The sequence below is a fragment of the Alternaria dauci genome, chromosome 5 (genome assembly GCF_042100115.1).
Source record: "Alternaria dauci strain A2016 chromosome 5, whole genome shotgun sequence".
NCBI classification, from domain to species: domain Eukaryota; kingdom Fungi; phylum Ascomycota; class Dothideomycetes; order Pleosporales; family Pleosporaceae; genus Alternaria; species Alternaria dauci.
In genome coordinates this window covers 2,707,620-2,727,436 of record NC_091276.1, presented here as the reverse complement: position 1 = coordinate 2,727,436, position 19,817 = coordinate 2,707,620, and the positions used below count along the sequence as shown (strand labels likewise).

Genomic DNA, 19,817 nt, shown 5'->3' with positions numbered 1-19,817 from the left:
GCGGAAGGCAACGGCACCAACCACGACTTCCTTCGAGAATATCCTGGCCTTTGCGATTATCCCAAGCACTGTGACGGTCTATTGCAAGTAAGTGGATCCCTTACAGAGCCCTCTCGAGTGTTCACTAACTCACTGCTCTAGTGGTAGCTCAATCAAGGCATACAGGCTGAACTAGCAAGGTCTGCTCGGCAACGACAGCAACAGCCCATGCCTCGTGAGAGTCATTCTCGTCAACAGCATCTGGCATGGCGATGGTCTGTTCAAGGTGAGAGGACGACTAGGTGAAGACGCCTTAAAGCTCGGACTTCCGCCGCATATAAGAGTTCGCCCTGCTTCTCCTCTCCTCCACCTTACACCAGCTCAAGACCACTCATTGCAGCGCCGGTGGCCTTTTTCGCAGCTACCGGCGCTGTAGATGATCCCTCATTCAATCGCGGGCCCGACAAAGCATTCGCCTCAGCCGCATCACCAGCCCCCACCTCCAAACACAGCCCCCGCCTCCGCCGAGCATCGTACGCCAGCCAAGCATCTGAGTCACGCCAGGGGAGCACAAGTACGATGACGAGGATCTAACTCACCCGAGGACTCCTTCGTCCTCACAACACGACTGCGAGAAGCAATGCCTGAGATAGTGAGTACTCGGAAGCAAGGTTTTTGGTGCTAGGCGCCAAATCCGAACCTTCCCTGCGCGACCTCCTCAGGTTCGTCTTCTCGCATGAGTACGACCAGCTGTCGCGCCACCATGCGAGCGCAGCCCTTTTAGAGGCATTCAAAACTTTTACATCACCCTCAATTTCCAAAACAAAAATCTAAACTCACCTTCAGCTTCATGGCAAAGGTCTTTGCGTACGCACAAACACTTTGACAAGTCGAGCAGTTGCGGCTTTGGCACAGACTCGTCCCCTGAGCCATGCCTTCACGACAAGCTCAACCTTACCCTCAATCATCCTCTCCGCTACAAGTTCGCCACATCAACTTGATGTATCCTTCACCACCACACCTTTCATTCGATCGCACCACCACCTTCCATTCGATCGCACCACCACCTTCCATGAACTGCGTTGGTCACAACTGCTTGAAAGCATGCAAGACACACAGACTAATTCTTATCTCCATAGGCCTTGATCACCTCGCCACGGTCTCGCACTCCGTACGCAAGGACGTCAAGGGTCTTCGGACTGCGGATGTTGTCTAGACCGTCAATGTCAACTCGCCTCAGAACGCCATGTCGCGCCAGGCCTACGACAAGGTCCTGGGGCTGAGTCGTCTGCTGGAACCAGTTAAGGTCCCTCACACGCCAACCAAACCTTGCATTCATCACGATAACCATGGCTGGCTCTCAGCGCCTATGGGGCTCCCCAGTTTAGTTCCTGGCTCAGCATACGAGACTGAGACTTTCCCTGCCGACAGTCAGTGTGCTTTTACGACTGTTCGTGAGACATAATCCAACTTTGCTCTGGCCATTCAGATCGATATGTGTTCTGCCGGTCATGCCAGCTTCTGGATTCACTCAGCGCATAGTCTCAATCACACTCCGCCCTTTTCCGCGCCTGCTATCGTTCATCTGCGTGGTGAGTGCTGCGAACGTGGATGCGGGACCCCGCCAACCCGAGCCACCCGCGGCAACGCTCGCCATCTCGCCTACTCAGCCTGCGCACCGGTCAGACTTGACCAACGTGCAGAAGGTCTCGTTGTCCGAAGAGCTGCTCGGCCAATGTTGGGCGTGGCGCCACCCACGACCCTTTCTCGATACGGCTTTTACACACAGACTGCTACGACGGGGGCTACACACCATCAGGAGCTGACCATTAAGAAGCTTGCTGTACACTGCGACCACGCATGGCTGCTGTACCATCGTCTTCTCGATTCACTGCGACGACCTCCGGCCCTCCCTATTATTTTCCCACCAGCCGATCACACCACCATGTCTCTTCCCAAATGAGGGTCTCGATACACGACTCTTCCTTGAAGAACTCGCTAAGAAGTTGGAAGAACGGATGGTCAAACAGGGGAGGGAGGGCAGTTTACCGGCTACGAGTGTTCATCTTCCGCTGCCGGACGTGTGGAAGATGTCCTAGAGCTTCCACGCCATCGCGGATGTTCACGAATACCTCCAGGGTATCTTATGGAATCCGACAACAACTCCGGAGGGCCTGACGTACGCTCCAACTATCTCATCCTTGGCCATACCTTACCCAACATGCTCATGAGAGTGCCAAGCCAGAACTCTACTCCGTCCAGCCAGGCCACGACGCAATCTGCGGCGCCCAGAACAGCACTGTTGACGAGGTACATCGAGGCCTTGGTTGAGTCGCACTTGGCTTCATGAGCAAGATGAAGATGCCCGAGAAGCTGGTGCTTTGCTTGTGTTGGTCGAAGTCGGAGATGGGCGCTATTCTTGCCATGGCACGTCTATCACATAGCCTGACTGTGGGTCGGGAGCTATTCGAGGTCGATCTGGTGGCGTATGGTAACTTTTGGAGATGCGCTGAGCTTGACACTCGTTTCTTCGGTCAAAGCCTAAGAATACTCGCATGGTTCAAGCAGCACCCACCGCATTCCAGAGGTACTACACGCACTTCCTTTTTTGCTGTACATCTCTTTTGAGAGCCTCGTTTACGTATGGAGCATATGAATTTCAGAGGTTGCGAGTGGCTCGTCGGTCATGGGTCATCGCCATACCATGGTTGGGTACTAGACGCACCTTGATGTTCATCTGTCGCTAGGAACGAACACAGGAAATCCTGTTACTGAATAGCAAACCATATCATAGCCCTCCCTCACATCTTGAATGAAACGAATGGCTCTCTCTGTCTGCACCCAAGCATTATAGTTCTTCTGCACCGTCTCCTGCATCTCCCCGTCATTGCTTACACCAGCAGAGATCGACTCCACCCACGGATTAACACCCTGATCTAACAGCCCATGTTACACATACCCGTTCTTCCCACTTACCGCGCAGTAAAGCCACTGAACCTAGTTCTCGATCCCGACAAGCAGCGGCGCATACATCTTCCATTCGCGATCGTACTGGTCACCTTTCTCAATATCACAGCGGAAGCGACTTCGGATTTTCTCCCTCTCCAATCCCATACCGTTCATTCTACAGTTCCAAGAACATACACACAAAACCGCATTACGCGCCTATGCCACGTATCCCACCACCTACTCACCACCCGCATTCTTCAAGTTCGTAACCGTCGCAAACATCAAATCCCTAATCCCACCCAGCCCCCTCTCCTTCAACCACCTCAACACAAACACCTTATACCCGCCCGCCCCCTCCCACTCCACACCCACACCGCCCTCGCTCTTCAACAACACCAAACTCTTCTCCGTTACCGGCCCAACATGATACTTCTCCACCCTCCCCCCCTCACCCACCTCCCGCCTCTCCATCGCGCGCCACGCCGCCCCCGCCAGGGACGCCAAACACGCATCAAACGACAACGTAAATGCGCCCGCGACCGCATACTTCCTGTCCACAGTCTTGAGATACGCATCGAGCTTCGCTCGCAGCTCCTCATGGCAATAACATCCCTTCGATTTATCCTTTTGTGCAACGAGTCCGCGCGATACCCAGACGAGGTTATACAAGTCGCGCAGACACTGGTTAAACGTATCCGTGACTTCCGAAGCATAGTACGACTTGACGGGCTTGGGGTGCGCGTCGAATGCGGATTTGTAGGTCCCGATTATGCCGCAGGTGCGGGATAGGGTTGTTGCGGATGGGTCTTGGGTGAGGAGGTAGACGAGGTGCATGGGTGGGAGATGGATGGGGATGACGTGTGGTTTTGAGGAGGCGCTGAGGAGCTCGTAGAAGGAGAGGATGGAGGATGTGAGGGAGGTGCTGGAACCGGGTGGGACAGAGAGGAGAGCGGAGGTGAAGAGGTCGGTTACGTGCTCTGTCATGTCTTCTAGTACTTCTTGGCCTGCTTCTCGTACGTCTTCGGGGCCAGTGGAAGTCAGGTTGATCTGGTTCCGCAGCAGCGCGGTGTAGAAGTCGACGAGCGCTGCGTAGGCTGGAATTTCCTGGGTCGCTAGGGCGGATTCGATATGTTTGAAATAGGATCTATGGTCGGCGTTGAAGTCGTAGACCTGGAGGAAGGACACAAGTTCCAGTACCGTGGCACGATCTTGCTGTCCGTCCCATATCGGCAGGTATTTAAGGAGAAAAGCTCGTGCTGGACGATGTACTTTCTTCGACGAGTCAGCTGACGGTCTAAAGAAATGGACGGCATACTGACCTTTGTGAACTGAGCGTATCTCAACAGCCCATCGAGGATCTCAGATAGGTGTTGAGCATTTGCGGTACCTTGGCGGCATTCCTCAAATTGCTCTTCTAAACATGCTGCAAGCCAAGTGTTTAGTCGAGCGGTGATGATTGGTGATGGCTTGAGGGCGATATATTTTTGCAGCAGTGGGTCCGTGAGAACAGCTACCATCTGGCCCGGCGGCTCTATCCTATCGAGCTTTTCGACAAAATCGTCCACGCCATCAATACCCTCGAGGGTTACCGAGTTCTGTCATACAATGTCAACACTTTTAGGGTGATAAGAACACGTTTCCACGCACCTCTGTCGCATAATAGGTATGCACATCCGGAATTACCGATTCTTTGCTACCTTTGAGTCTCCTTCGTAGCACCTTGAAACTGTGCTGCCCGTCCGCATTGGAGTCATCTTCCGCTACACTGGCCTCCTGGATCGCGATGATCTTGGCTTGCCATTCAGATTCCGGTCGCTATAAGGTTAGCCCGCGTCGGCAGTGTGACGGTGCATCGCGGGGCGAGGGTGTGGGGATCCAAGGTAGCATTCGTGGTGGCACAGGGGACGGGTACTCACCGGAGCGAACGACTTTCGGCTCGTGGAGGTGCTGCCGAGGATTATGTCTGGATAATAATCCTTGTAGACACGGAGAAGACCTTGGAGCGCTGGTTCATTGCCGAGGCCGCGAGATAGCTCGAGCCTGTGGTGGCGTTAGTTATTGGTATCAAAGTTTCTCCCCTGCTAGTGGTATCATACGTACAGCTGCTGTATCCGGAATGGCTTGACGTGTTTTCTGCGAGTGATGAGGGAGAGAAGATGGCACACAGAAGTCCTTTTGGGTTTAGCACGGATCGGTGTCGTATCTCACTGGGGCGGCGCACCTTATGCTGATCATATCAAGCATGCCAAACAACACTCCGTACAGGCGCGACAAGACTGTTGGGCTTTCGATAATCTCATGGACAATGATGAGCCACTTCACAAGACTGTCTTGTGTACCTGGCGATGGTTTGCCCTTGCCCTGACCAAGAGCACCAACAATGGTGACGACAACATCGCCTGGAACCTTTTGAGACGGATACAGGTTCTTGATCAAGGTCGTGATGGTTGTTTGGTCTAGCAGTGTCTTCACCGATGCGAGCTGAACAATGTCTCGAAGAGCATCCTGGTCAAGACCATCCTCTGCGGCGTAACGGCATATGACATCGACGATACTGGATACCTTGATTGTACGTTGCTTTGCTGTCGTTCTAGATGCTGCGGGCCTGTGTAAGCACTGTTCCTAGCTGGAATCCATAGCCGCATACCGACACTTACCTTGATGCAGTAGGTTTAGCGTGTCCTGCAGCGTCGGCTGCTCTTCTGCAGAGTCCATCAGTAGCGGGCCTGGAGCGAAGTCGATGTGGATTTATTGGCAACGGGCAGCATCACATCATCAGTGCAACATGCATATGCTAAAACAGTGGTCAGCTCGTTGTATGCGCCGTTGGTGATTACGTGGGCGCGTCGTCGCGATGGTTGTTGACACCCTGATCGCGCCTGCCCGCATCCGATCAAGCGAGCAAGCCCCACTAACCACCCTCGCGCATCTCACGCGTCTTCCACCCTCATCTCCCCGCCAGCGTCGACTCAAAACTCCATCCGATGTATTACAGACCTGGTGTTCATCGCTAGCCATCTAGTCTGGGCGCACAACAGCGCGGAAGCCGGTCTGGCCATCCGCGGCTCGTTCGCGCTATTTGCGGTGGATTCAATCAATCGTGCAGATGGCACCCGCATGTACGAGCCATCACTGGGGCATGCATCGCAACTGTCGCCCGTTGCCGCATCAAAATCAACCCTTTGTGTTACACAAGAAACATCGAGATGTAATGAAAGCGGCATGCGCGGTTCTCACTGGCCAAAGACGATGGTCGCCTTGCAGGTCAGCGATCAACAAAAGTACGCCTTCTGCAGCCTTGACTCGAATCGTACTGTCCCCGCACACCGTACTCCCTTGAGCTGGGGCTTACATGCAACGGCTATCGACCTACGTTGTCGACCTGGCTGTCGGCTCTCGCTTCGTCTGGAGTGGTCGGCTTCCTTGATCTTTGTCATTCTCCATCAGGCCGGCCAATTGGTCTCTAGGAGTGCCCTTCTTCCTCTCCAAGTCAGTAAATCTACAACATGACGTTATCAGATTCTAGACCGACGGTGAGATGTGGCGTCTTCGATTCCTGATACACGATTCTGCTACTGTCCGCCGCAACCGTCGCCATGCAATCATACACTCCTTGTTCTCCTCACTGATATGCACGAACACGCCACGGAAACGCTTCTGTCGTTCCTTTCATGGCTACGAGCTGGATAACGGCATGTGAACGGTAAGATCCGCGCCTATCATGGTTAGAGATGCACTGCTCTATCTACACGCGGAGACGGCATGGCCGAGGTCTTGTACTACATTCTCCATCTTCCATCTGGTATCACCTCATCACTGCTTCCAATAGTGCTGAGTTTACCATCAGAAGCTAGATCTTCGTTGAACAGGGTTTTCACGTCGCCAGGCACAATCGGCAGGGTTACAATTCACTCGGCGATCGATGACCACACAATATTGCTACCTCATTAGAAGGCTTCTGGGATGGCTACGGGCAACCTTGGGTAGCTGCTTTACTGTACTCCTGAACTCTACAACCGGGACGTTCACCTTGGCTATCGAGCATAGCGTTCAGCGCATGTCGGCCACTCACCTCGGACTGGTACGTCAACGGTATAGCGTCGTCACAGTGCTTTTTCCCACTCGAATGATATTCGATTTACCATGAAAGCTAAGGCTAGGTAGGTAAAGGTGCAAGGTCGGGCTGCCATAGGAAATGCTTATATAAACCACCATCTCCCGTCACGCCCAGCCCACCTACAACTTCTTGTCTCCAACCAGCCTGGCGACAGCCGAACGATTATGGGCGAACGCAAGAGTCAAATTTCATCAAAACTCAAAACGCACCGCTCCCAAATGCCTCCATCCAGCTCTCCCAAGTCGGCAACAACGCAAACCTCATCTACCGACGCCGCCAGGATCGTACGCTGTCCAACAGAAACTCTCGAGCGGCTGCGGCGCCTCAACGAAGCAGAAATCATCACGCTCTTCACCCCACTCGTACCCCATCCCCCATCAACAACACTGGCAAAAGATACAGATCCCTTTGAGCCCCTCGGCCGAGCCCTGCCGCGACAAGTACGCCACGTCCCATACCGCCTCGACTACGGCATGACAGAAATGCACGTCGACTTCCTGTCGGCCAGCGGAGCAGTTGTAATCGTTGTCTGCGCGACTGACAACGTAATCAGCCACCGTGCTCAGGCGTTTGAACGGCAACTGAAGTTTGCGCGAGACTTGTCAAAGAAGATTGTACATGACGAGTCTATAGCCAGTATTTCGACTATCTTGCTTCTTGTTAATGATGGTGTGACGGCGCAAGGATATGTTGATGCGGTGGATAGCTTTCCGGCTGTCGTTACGATTGGTGGTTATACTCCTGCGGCGCTTTTGAATGCAGTACGCGTTTTGTTTGGTCATTGAGAGCGTTACAACTCGGGTATTGTACCATTCCAGCTGACACTTCTACTGCAACAATCGTGTATACGCCCGTGTCTGGTTCAAAGAGCATGGTTTGGGAGGGACAATCGTTTCATCTGGCGGGTATCTGCTTCTAGCTTCGCAAGATACCATGGCTACTGGGCGGTACATACATCTACACACTTGATCATCTCGGTACTAGTTCCTCATCACTATATATCATATTCGCGTTGCAACCAGGGCGGTGTATCATCTCTCTACCGTGTCCAATTTTGTTCATGGATATCACTTCTCTACGGAACGGGATGACTTTGCACTTCTGTCTTACTCTGATTGCGTACGTACCCATTCGCCCCCGTCAAGCATTAATAGCAGACACCATTACTCCTACAGACTTACAAGGCACCATACTACTGTCCAGTCTCAGCACAGCTTCACACTACTCACAAAGAACCTTTGGCCCGGAAGCCAGAAACATGGCATCCGAACATTGGCCGACCCTGCTGTTAGAACGTCAGCCGCCCATGCACTATGCACATCATGCAGTTGAAGTGTGACTTGACCGTGACGTGTGCCCCAAGCATGCAGTGCATCATGCGTCATGCATATCACAGCGCATACCGCATCGCTCACGTGAGACGGTGATATTTCTACGCATGCCTCGCTCCTTTCTACAATGTACCCATATCGCTGCGCGTATAGACCTATCGGAATGGCGAAACATGGCTGTGCCACATGGGCATCGACGAACGAGGAAGAGCATTGTGATACACTTATTAACATTACTAAATCTCTCATACATTTATATTTCATGCCCCGGTCTACCAACCAAGCAGACACAAACGCCCATTTACGCCCCACTACCATGCAAGAATGCTCAACATTATTCAGACACCGGAAAGCGATGCCCACGCCCACGCCCACGCCCAACCCCATATCTCCGGCCTTGCTATTCCAACGCCTTACAACTCCATCATACCCCTTCCATTCCCCATAGCACCCGCGCCCAATGGCGCATTCGGCATGCCCACGTCTTTCGGCGTCGAATTCGTGAGCGCGTCGCGGTTCCCGGAGAGGTAGTACGACATGCGGTTTGCGATGATGGTCAGGTGCTCGGGGAGATATAGCGATGCGGCGATGATGAGGAGGGAGAGGAGGAGGAAGAGGACTGAGTCTGTTTGGAGTTTATTAGCAAACATGTATGTACGTGTAGCGACATTGTGGTATGCGGAGAGGGATAGGATAGGGGGCGGTGAATCGTCGTTCATGTCGGGAAACGGAGAGAATGCGCTGTATATCTTTTTGGGAGATTGTATGCGACGGAGGGATAGACGTACTGAAAATAAACTTTTCTGTCGAGGTCAACATGTACAGTGAGAAGGTGACTTCGTATTGGTACCGCTTGCGCTGGAACCAGCGGAGCAGGGCGGACGGGTACAGCATTGCGGCGAGGAGGAGCGTGGATGCGCTGGCGAGCAGGAAGGCGGCTAGCAGGATCGTCGTATCGGTCATGTATCTGCGATTACGTGGTGGACGTGTGTTTTGTTTGCGGGCAGAAAGGTTGTATGAGCTGTAGAGTCGTGAATTGGTGGTGTTGGGCGGAGACGAGGGTTCAGGGACCACCGGTTGGATTCGGAGCAGGGATTTGGTGATGGCGAGCATCGCTCCGGACGAACAAACATCTCATGACGCGCCGAATCGGTGACCAGCGACACGACTCGAAGTTTCCAACGACGACTAATTACTACACGCCTAATGCGTATCGCCAATGCCGTCGCCAACCCATTTACAATCCTAATCCCACAACCCACAATGCGTCTCTTCCGCACCACCACCACCATCCCGCGCTTCACCTCCACCACCACGACGCTCATCCCCCGCGCCCCTCTCACCACCTCCCCCCCTCACCTCTTCCCATCCAACAAACCCCTCCCCCCACGCACCCCACTCCACGACCACGACCTCATTGAAAACTTCCTCAAAGGCTCCGGCCCCGGCGGGCAAAAAATAAACAAAACGTCCTCGGCCGTGCAGCTCAAACACATACCCACGGGCATCGTAGTCAAGTACCAGGACACGCGGTCGCGCGAAGTGAATCGCAAGATGGCGCGGCGCATACTACAGGACCGGATTGAGGAGTTGGAGTTGGGGGAGCAGGCGCGGACGAGGGTCAAGGCGAGGGAGTTGAGTAAGAAGAAGAGGAGTAGTGGGAAGAAGGCGAGGAGGAAGTATAGGAAGTTGGCGGGGGAGGGGAAGGAGGATGGCGAGGAGGAGGGTGTGGGATTGCGGGGAGAGGAAGGGAAGGTGGAGGGTGGTGGGGAGGGTAACAAAACGGCGGGTGGGTGAGGGTAGGTTCGGTTTACGATTTGTTGTACAAACTACCAAGAACATAGCACCGTGCTATGGATTCCGACTGCGACAGGCGTGCAAGTGTAGGAAAGGATATACACTACTCCGGTTCTGCGCGGCGAGATGCCGAGCCATCGCAGAGATATCACGGCACGGCTAGGCATGCAAGATGCGGACCTTGAAGACGTCGAAGCGCGCGGCGCAGTAGCCAGAGTAGCAGGCGGCGATGTGAGGATACAAGGTTTATGCCGAGTGGTTGTCAAATGCCATGTTGGTCCTGCTTCTCTCGCTCGCACATATACGCTCCAGATAGCAAACATGGAATACAATACAAACTCAATCACAGCATCGTCGTGTGATACCATCTTCGAGTGTCGTCTCAGTTTATCACTTTTATACCTGACTCAGTACTCAAGCCACCACACTCCACTCACAAAACGTCCAGTAACCCTATTCTCCAAGCTTTCGAAATCAGAGGTATCATTATATCTACTTTGATAAAGCAATTCCAACCCATCCGACATATACCCGCGGAGCTCTTCCACAAATACCAAAACGCCTCTAAACACCACTATTTCCTTTTACAATCTCAGATTCCCATTCTACGCCCCAATAGCCTGCGGGTTCCAAAACACCTGCGCAGGATCAACCTGCTTCTTCAACGCCGCCAACCGAGCATACACCGCATCGCCATAATACAACTTGTGCGCCGTCGCCGCATCATAACTCGGATCCACATAGTTCAAATACGCACCGAAACTCGTCTGCGGCTGCGCACTAACAATGGCATTATTAATGCCATTCACAAAGTCGACAGACGCGCCTCCATATCCATAGTTTTGCAGCACCCACAGACTATCGCGATCAACATAGGCTGCGAAATTCGTATCCTTCTTGTTGATCGCGGACCCCGGGCCACCGTAGAGATTAATAATGATATAGTATTCCGTTCCATCGGCAGTCTTGAGGTAATCGTACAAGGCATTCAGCGCCGTCGCCGTCAGCCCCGTAGACTCCGGGACAGTAACTGACTTCGCAAAAAAGTCTTCGTGCTCGTCGTAGCCGGTAAGGGGCTCTTTGATGCTGGTCTTGCCGGAGACTTTGACCATGTAGTCGTACCAGGCCATGGATGTGACGGTCGCTTGGGCGGTCGCAGGAAGCGTGCGCAGCAGCTCCGGACGCACTTTTGTATTGAATTCTGCGACGGTGCCGAAGAAGGCGCCAGAGAGGCTGTAGGACCCGTAGTTGTCGAGGTAGATGCCAAACGAGACGCGGTTATCGACTACGGACGCGTTCTTCGCCACGTCCTGGATGTGCAGGAATGTGTTTGTCCACACACTCTTGGAGTCGTGGATGCCGGAAAAGGCAAATTCAAAGTAAGTGATGCTGGCGGGCGCGGCGCGTGTCTGCAGGTAGAACTTTGTCACGACGCCAAAGGACTCGGCGGCGCCCTTGATGGCCCAGAAGATGTCCGGGGACTGGGTGGACGAGGCCTTGATGAGGGTTCCGTTGGCGAGAACAATGTCGGCTCCGATGACCTGGTCCATGGCTAGTCCCCAGTTGCGTGATGTGTGGCCGTAACCGCCGTGGGTGTAGTGGCCTCCGATACCAACACCAGGGCAGGTACCCTGGGCTAAAGCTGCATTGCCTTGGGTGAAGATGCCGTCGCCGAGGTTGCCGAGACGCACGCCTCCGCCGACGGTAGCAACGCCGGAAGTCTTGTCGAGTTGGATGGTCTGGAAAGACTGGAGGTTGATCTGCATAGCGCCATCCTTACCCCCAGAGCTGAAGCTTGCGTAAGAGTGTCCACCGGACTTGGCCTGGATCTTGAGGCCGGCTTGCGCACCGCATACAACTGCATCCTGAACGTGCTGGTTGGTAGTCGGCAGGACGATGACAGCAGGCTTGAAGGGAACGCGCAGGTTGTAAGGCTCTGAAAGCTCAGAGTACTCAGCATCAGAGGTCATCTTGTAAGGCACATTCTTTCCGTTCAAGCATTGGAGAGCAGATCCGGATGCTGTTGATGACGGGGCTGATGAGGAAGTCGTGCTAGCGCTGCTTTTGGTAGTGCTAGATCCTGAGCCGGTGTTGCTGCCGCAGTTTCCGAAGCCAGGCTGGCAACCGGTTCCACACTGTCAGAGTCAGTATATGTTCAGTCAGAGTCAGCATTTCGAATACTCACGTATGCGGATGTCGAGCCACACCATCCGTTCGCACTACAGCAGTTGCCTTCAGCGAAACCCAGACAGGTATAGCCATTGGCGCCACCACACGTCGCATCTGGCGATACCTTCTTTGTAGGTGTGGATGAAGGAGCTGGGGCAACCTTTGTCGAAGAAGGCTTGACCGTTGCTGAAGTTGCTTTCGATGTGGTAGTGCTGGTGCAAGTGCCAAATGCTGAGTTACAAGTGGCACCGCAGTGGTCGGCGGAACTTCCGCACCATCCGTACTGCGAGCAGCAGTTTCCAAACGAAGAACCGGTGCAAGTGAAGCCCTTTGTTCCTCCGCAGGTTCCGTCAGTCGACACAGCTCTCTTGTTGAGCGGTGCAGCTGGGGAGGCAGAGGCCAAGCCAATGGACAGCAGACCTGCTGTAAGGGAAACGAGGAACTTCATGGTGTATAGAGAGTGGGATACCACTTGCGTCTCTAATTGACCAGGGGAGGCAGTCGTAAACAGGAAACGACCGGATGTAATATCGCCTGCTGACTGAACGGCAGAAACGATCAAAGACTTGCCAAGGTAGATAGAGTGAAGTCTTCCACAGGGACCATCATCTTCTTAAGACCACCACCAATACGAGACATTTGCCTCCCTGGCTGCACCCAGCACTCCCGTACCTGCATCAACCGCACATCCTTGACACGAATACACCCTCGGTCCACTCAACACGAACGAAAACTCATCTGCCCTAAGATCCACCCGGGATTCGAGACAGGATACCCTGTGTCGATCCCCTGCCCGAGTGCCAATTTGGTCCTAACACGAGCTTATCAAGCAAAGACCAGTAAAGCTTGCGCTCGCGACGAAAAGCAAATCCATGTTTCCTGCCAACGAACCGACGATCAGTTCTCGTCCGAGGTCCTGGTGCGTTGTATGGTTACATAGCAAAGACGGACGCCTAGTGGACTAGTCGTAGTACAAAAAGTCGACGGCGTTCTGGTGGCGTCCAACGGGCACGTCTGAACCTTATTCATTCGCAGACGGGGAAATGACGTCTGTGTACCTGTCAATGTTCGTGTTTTCCATCGCTAGCCCGGATACGAGCGCATTTTCCGGTAATTGTGCAAAGTCGGGCGCTGGGTTAGGCCGTCCAGGCATGAATCCGCTGTTATTTGATGTGGAGTGCGGTAGGCCTAGATGAGTTACCACGGCGCCCCTAACGGCTGGAAGCGACCGTGGCCCCTGCACGCCTATTTTTGGCACCACGCGAGATCCGATGGATTGTGGGAAATACGGCGGACCCGACGACCCGGTGTGTTGCTGGCAGCGTTGTGACATATCAGTGGACGCCTTGTGGCATCTTCCTAGACGCCCTCGTCGTGACCTCGTTCGTGTTGCGGTACCTCTGCAAATCGTGTGCATTACGTTGTTGGACTGTTCTCGCTGCATCTGTGTCAGACCCCGCACTTGTCATGTCATGGAACCCGATCTCGCCGTCGGGACATAGCTTGGAAATTTGACTGGCATTATCGCAGCAGCTGAAAGCATGCAAAGCTACTCCCGTCAAGTATATGGTCAACGACATCAGGTGGTAGTTTGGCGTGGTATGGCGCTCATCCGGACGTAGAGATAAACCACCCTCTCCTCATGTAACCATGCAGCATAACAAATCCTCCAAACCCATCCCAGCAGCGTTCAATGGACGATGCCATCGTATCCGCCATCCTTACTAAAGATGACGCCGAACTCGCTCGCTTCCTACGCTCTAATCCGGACTGGCCTCCCAGCCAATGACATCTCGCGTACCCGCACGACATGGCCGCCATATCCGGCCGCCTAGTATCCAAAACATACGTACAGTATTTCCCGCAACCAAAAGATTGGGATTGCAACCATGCCGGCAATCTGGTCGGCATTGCTGTGGCGCGAGCGATGTAGCGTTGGGCAGGTTTTGTTCGGAGCTAGGGCATGCGGCTGATGAAAGGAGATGGAGAGATGTCCTAACATTCGATGCTGTCGAGCGTCTGAAAAATATATGTACACCTGAAGAGAAAGAGGAGAAGCTAGAGTTACTTGTTTTGCAGGGTGCGATGCTGGAAGGCACGTCCAGGCGTGTGACAGAAAGAGAAGAAGTTGGATCTGTTCCGACAGGGTATGCAGTTGATCAAGCGCAGGCCATATGGATGTTCGAAAACACAAAACTTTTGATCTCACAGAAAGCCAGCAATGTCTCGCCCCGTTAAAAGGACAGTACTCCAGCCTCTTCCGGTGTACACGAGTTTCCCCCAGACGCAATCATCCATACCCACACCAGCCACCTAGACATTGCTCGTATCAGCCTCCGCCTCCCACCTACGAACAAAGTCCTCCTTCATCCACCCATACCGTTCCTCTGCAATCTTCCTTCCCGTCTCCGTCTTCATCAGCCTCGCATACTCGCCGAACCTCGCCTCGATCAACTTGATGCCGCTATCAATCGACCCGTTTCTCCGGACCTCATCAACACCTCCATATATAAACAAACGACTCACGCCTATGGCCCCAAGCCCATCAAGCCGATCCGCATCCTGCACGATGCGCAGCACCTGATACACATCCGCAAACGCCTTCGTGTCCGCTTCATTAGCCATCTCCTTTTTGAACGAGACGCGCGGCGCGAGATACGCGACTTGGCGACGGATATACGACGGGCAATCTAGCACACTCAGAAACTGAACAATCTGATCGTGTTGGCTCAGCTGCTCGCCATCAGCCTGGTACTTTGTGTCGCCGATATCGTGCGTCATGCAAGTGACCCAGAGGATTATCGGATCGATATCCCGCGCCCACTGGTGCTGTTTCTTTTCTTCTTCGAGGATGTAGGCGGCGTTTGATACGACGCGTCGGATGTGCTGGTAGTTGTGGGATGCGTCGAGCGTGTTCATGTGCTTGCGCACGGCGATGTTGACGCGGCGGAACCAGTCGCGGTGGGAGTGGTCGACGCCGAGACGGTTCAGGCTGAAGAGGGGGTATTCTGTTTCGTAGGCCTTGATTAGAGCAGGAGTTAGCGGGGTTGGTGCAGATGACTGTGGTTGGCTGAGGTGATGTGGACGTGGGTCGAGGGCGTTGCCGACGACCGTGGGCACGGTGGTGGGGTTTGTGGTTGGGGTCGCTGGGCGGGGAGGGGAAGTGCTTGCAGTTTTGTTGGTCTTGGTGAGACGAGAGAAGCAGCGGGAGAAGATTTTGATAAACTTCTTCATGGTTGCAGTGGAGTTGTGGAGATGTAGTCGTTGGGTGTTATTGATCGAGGATGGGGATGACGATAAGTTGCGTGTAGGTAGCAACAAATGGTGGGCCAAAATAGAGATGGCAAGACACAATAACAACGATAAATCCAAGGTGAGCGTGGATATCAATCAAGGGTCCATGCGCTATCAAGAACGTAACATTATAAGCAAGGTGAATGGAACTAATTGTGGATCTCTCCTTCACCCAGCTACATAGACTCATACTCAGAACAATCTAATCCAACATACAGTTCCCCACCATCGATTCGAGCAGCTTCCGCCCTGGACTCGCGGTTCACAAAGAAGGGAGTTGGGTACTTTCTTCGTGTACGATGACGATCTCATCAGCTTCTCTGTGGATATCGATGTCTGCGCGTTGTATCCAGTGCCTCGATTCATGAAAGATCGTTTCTTTGACCAAAGTCAAGGCTCAAATATTGTTGCGTAGTTCGACTGGGAGTTCAGAAAAGCGGTTGAAGATTGGACTTTCGGAGTCTTCCTCTGGGTCGGTCGCGGTGGATTTCTGGGCGTGTAGGGTTGGAAATTATACTTCGTAGACGAATGAAGATGAGGGTTGAGGCTGTTGGTTGGTAGAAGAAGCCATATAAGGCGGTTGTGGTGAGTTCTTGGGAGTCAACCGGAGCATATTCACGAAACCTTGATATATTGTAGAAGGAGAAGGAGAAGGCAGTGCCCGCATGATCCATGCTTTCCCCGCAAGTCCAAGTAGGCTAGGGATTGTCGTGCAGAGGGAAACAGGAACGGAGACTGTACCCTACGCGCGATTATCGTGGAAGTGAACTTTGGGTGATAAGTTACTGCTTCGGTGCAGTTCAGTGTACGTCCTTCCGACCTTTGCTCAACAAGTGCGTTAGAGCCAGTAGCGGAGTCAGACTTTGGATGTCATTGTCGGCCTTGGTCAAATATAAGACTCTGAGAAGTATTGAATGAGCCTCGAAGCAACACGACTTCGAGATACGATAAACGTCGGTACTGCAAGGCATGATCATGAGAAAAGTTCAGGATCAGTGTTCTCGAATAGAAGATGTGAAACGCTGTATTATGATCATAAAATATACTCGAAAACTGCATCAATCTCCTCCAGTGCTTGCCATAACTATACCATTACATCAAGCATCAATCTCAGCAAACTGTTTACCTGATTCGACCGCCTGGCTATCAACTTCAACCGGAGAACCAGCATTTATCTCGTGCCGTATCGACCCACGTGTCGAATCATTATCCAACTCGCCTCCCCATTTCGTCAAACACTGCTCTTTTGACGGTCCTATTTCCAGTCGTTGGTTCGGAGGTGCTTCGTGGACATGAGCACCTGTCGCTTCGTAAAGATCTACGCCCGGTACTCCTTGCTTGCCTCCGAGCTGTTCAGTCATGCTAGCAGGTAGCTCGTATACGATAGAATCTCTCTTTCGGTGACGGAAGAGTAGCCATCCCGCTAGGAGTCCGAGGATAATGGCGATGGGTATCCCTACGCCTAGTCCAATCTTCGCACCTAGCGCGAAGCGGTCTTGTGTGGTGTTTTTCGTCGGGAATATTTGGTCCATTTGTTTGAATGTTCGATGACTTCGAGCCGGTCGGTGTCGACATTCCTGTTGAGTGATGTGTTCCGTAATGTGTTGACATCCATGTTGTTCTTAGTGTTGACTCTGATGCTGAGTTTGACGCTGCACCTGATAAGGCGCTCGACGTTACCGTAGGAGATGTCGCCGAAGACGACAAGCTCAAATCACTTCCTCGTCCGGCATCTTCCTCAATATAAAAGTATTGGCTGTGTGCGATCTTGGGGGATAGCTCGTCGCTGCCCTGGTAAAGAGTGAGAGAGAACAGGTTGGATTCTGTGAGATTTCTCTGCGTGGATACACGCCATTGGAATCCTGCACTTCCGGCCACATCCACTGATTCGAAAAGTCAGCCGGTATTACAAGTTACCAATGAGCTGAGCAGTTCCATACCCAGTACGTATTCTGGGTACATTAAGTCGTATACGTCTTCCTGGACCAGCAATATCGAAACAGTCTGCGAATGGTCGTCCGAATTCCATGTCATAGGCACACTGTCACTTTTCGTGTACTCTAAATAACTGCTGACGTCGCTGCCCGTATTGGAAGGTGGTGGATTGATGAAATGCAAACTAGCACTGGCCGCGTGTGCGAAGAACGTAGTGAACAAAGCGCATGCCGCCGGGCGAGCCATATCGAAACGGCTGAAGACACTCCAATGCGATGAAAACTGATGATTAGCCGGCCAAGAAAAAAGATATCTGATCAAGCCATGCAAGAAGCTGTGTGAGAAAGTGATGTAGGTATGGATAAATGTTTTGAATCTCCGTACATGCTGGCAGATCCAGCAGCGAACCGCGTGGAGAAGGGCTTACGGCGCATTCCCATGATGCGCATTCTGGAACCAAGTTTCTTTGTACTCCTCGTATCGCTGGCTGAAACCTCGGGGTGGACCTATTGCGGCCATGACCTCGAACGTCAACTGAATGGATGACATCAGATCTATCCCCCTCAGAGCTCGCACCCCTGCCACCGGAGAATTGACAGAGCTAATGCATCCACAGTAAGCAGGAACTGCGTGTCCTGCCGTGTCGGGCCTGTTGCGGCGCTTGGCTGCCACGCGTATGAGGATCACCCTTCACTGAGCCCATGAAAGGAGCATGTGAACGAAAGCCACTTCCGTTTTTGCGCTCTTCCTCCACGTTACTCGAATCTTGGCTGCAGCCTTCCTCAAAAGGTCCCACCATCAAGATGTAAACCTTGAGGGCCAACTCACTGCACCGCCACAGCTCGGTAAGGTGAGTTCCGTGGGACACATAAGGGGATAGAATTCCACTTCAATTTTGTTGATGGTGCAATCATGGTACGTCCTTCCTCCTCTCACCTCCTTCCTTGTTCTTCCAGCTGCCGGCGTAATGGTGGGTCACTAGCTGTGGCGGCAGAAATTGCTCGTCGTCTGGCTTGTAGGTGTTGGCAGAGGCTGCGAACGAACGGCCCGGCATAATCAGAACATCGCCAACCAGTCTCGGTCGCACAAGCTCCATTATATCGTGCTCATCGACGGTGCTGTTAAGCTGGTTGCCCAAGCTTGTGAATACACTGCGCGTCAAGCGCCGCGGGCCAGTAAAGTCGACCGTATCGCCCATCATGTCCATTGTGATGTTGCTGACCGAGATGCCCAACTCTGTCGTCTTGTCCTTTGTTGTCTGCAGGATATCCTCGACGACCTGCATCATGTGCGGCGAACGCGGGGCCGCCATTATAGTCCAGCTAGCGAACTGGCGGACATATTCGCCCGGCCAACCTTGATCGAACTCCCACCCCACCACCAGGTTTGCCTTGTCTTTGTATATTTCCGGCACCCACTCATCCATCTTTACATTGTCTTCGCACGAAACGTCTAGGTCAGACCAGACGCCGCCTTCGTTCCAAAGCAAGACATAGCGTAGGAAGTCGGCTTTGTAGATGGGCACAGGGAATGCGAGGTATGTATCGACGATATCAGGACGGGTTTCCCCAAACGTCTTGCGGATGTACTCATCGCCGTCGTCCTCTGTGAGGAAGCGCGCTTGGTACTCGGGATTGTTCTCGATGCAGCTGTCGGTCCATTCTCGCGTCTCGTTGGAAAGACCGTTGGGGCCTAACTTGTACCAAATCTGTTTGGGGATGCCACTACTGGTGACAGCGGAAGCTCCCGGCGCACGGGCGATGAAGCGGTCTTGTATGGAAAAGAAATGATAGAACAGCGCTATCAAGCATAGCGCAACTAAAGTATGGTAGTTGAAGAATCTCGACAGCTGCTTTGGTGGCGACAGCATGGCGGACATTTGAACGAGGGACTGGGTGAGTGTGAGAAAGGGAACGAACGAGCGCGGAAATCACAATACGTTTACTTATCCCCATCAGTCGCGAACGTTTAACCCATATAAGGCCGATGGCCAAGCGCCCCGCGGGACACCCGGTACCTGCCTCGTCCACTCTCAATCAAACTCCACTGGCATCTCCTTTACTCGTTGATTGCGGCGCCTAATTGCTGACACCCCTGGTGGCGCTAGACTGGTTTTCATGACAGGCGCGCATTCCACCGCTAGCGCCTAGCCCCTGCATGGGCAAGCATGGGCAATCACGCGCAAACGCCAGGTATCACAGGTATCTGTGGGTCGCAAGTGACATCGACACGGAAGCACCCATTCC

At 53.1% G+C, this 19,817-nt stretch overlaps 5 protein-coding genes across 5 annotated transcripts; all 5 read right to left on the bottom strand.

Annotated features, from left to right (window-relative positions):
- Nucleotides 1–2,976: 2,976 nt before the first annotated feature.
- ACET3X_006325 (uncharacterized protein) lies at nucleotides 2,977–5,643 on the bottom strand (the record flags this gene model as incomplete). The annotated part of the gene is made up of 8 exons (XM_069452525.1): nucleotides 2,977–3,103; nucleotides 3,476–4,200; nucleotides 4,248–4,523; nucleotides 4,576–4,743; nucleotides 4,845–4,968; nucleotides 5,029–5,100; nucleotides 5,150–5,525; nucleotides 5,586–5,643. 8 exons carry the CDS (start codon nucleotides 5,641–5,643, stop codon nucleotides 2,977–2,979), a joined length of 1,926 nt encoding a protein of 641 aa, XP_069306685.1.
- A 3,146-nt stretch (nucleotides 5,644–8,789) lies between these two features.
- ACET3X_006324 (uncharacterized protein) lies at nucleotides 8,790–9,270 on the bottom strand (the record flags this gene model as incomplete). Its single annotated transcript, XM_069452524.1, has 2 exons — nucleotides 8,790–9,001; nucleotides 9,165–9,270. 2 exons carry the CDS (start codon nucleotides 9,268–9,270, stop codon nucleotides 8,790–8,792), a joined length of 318 nt encoding a protein of 105 aa, XP_069306684.1.
- A 1,508-nt stretch (nucleotides 9,271–10,778) lies between these two features.
- ACET3X_006323 (uncharacterized protein) lies at nucleotides 10,779–12,790 on the bottom strand (the record flags this gene model as incomplete). Its single annotated transcript, XM_069452521.1, has 2 exons — nucleotides 10,779–12,308; nucleotides 12,359–12,790. The coding sequence occupies 2 exons, from the start codon at nucleotides 12,788–12,790 to the stop codon at nucleotides 10,779–10,781; spliced, it is 1,962 nt and encodes a 653-aa protein (XP_069306683.1).
- Nucleotides 12,791–14,655: 1,865 nt separating this feature from the next.
- ACET3X_006322 (uncharacterized protein) lies at nucleotides 14,656–15,576 on the bottom strand (the record flags this gene model as incomplete). The annotated part of the gene is made up of 1 exon (XM_069452520.1): nucleotides 14,656–15,576. One exon carries the CDS (start codon nucleotides 15,574–15,576, stop codon nucleotides 14,656–14,658), a length of 921 nt encoding a protein of 306 aa, XP_069306682.1.
- A 2,321-nt stretch (nucleotides 15,577–17,897) lies between these two features.
- ACET3X_006321 (uncharacterized protein) lies at nucleotides 17,898–19,505 on the bottom strand. Its single transcript, XM_069452519.1, has one exon. It carries the CDS (start codon nucleotides 19,448–19,450, stop codon nucleotides 18,482–18,484), a length of 969 nt encoding a protein of 322 aa, XP_069306681.1. The 5' UTR covers nucleotides 19,451–19,505; the 3' UTR covers nucleotides 17,898–18,481.
- Between the last annotated feature and the right edge of the window lie 312 nt (nucleotides 19,506–19,817).

What these genes read in the sequence shown, in the direction of transcription:
- ACET3X_006321 (XM_069452519.1), bottom strand. Translation starts at nt 19,450, where the DNA reads ATGTCCGCCATGCTGTCGCCACCAAAGCAGCTGTCGAGATTCTTCAAC.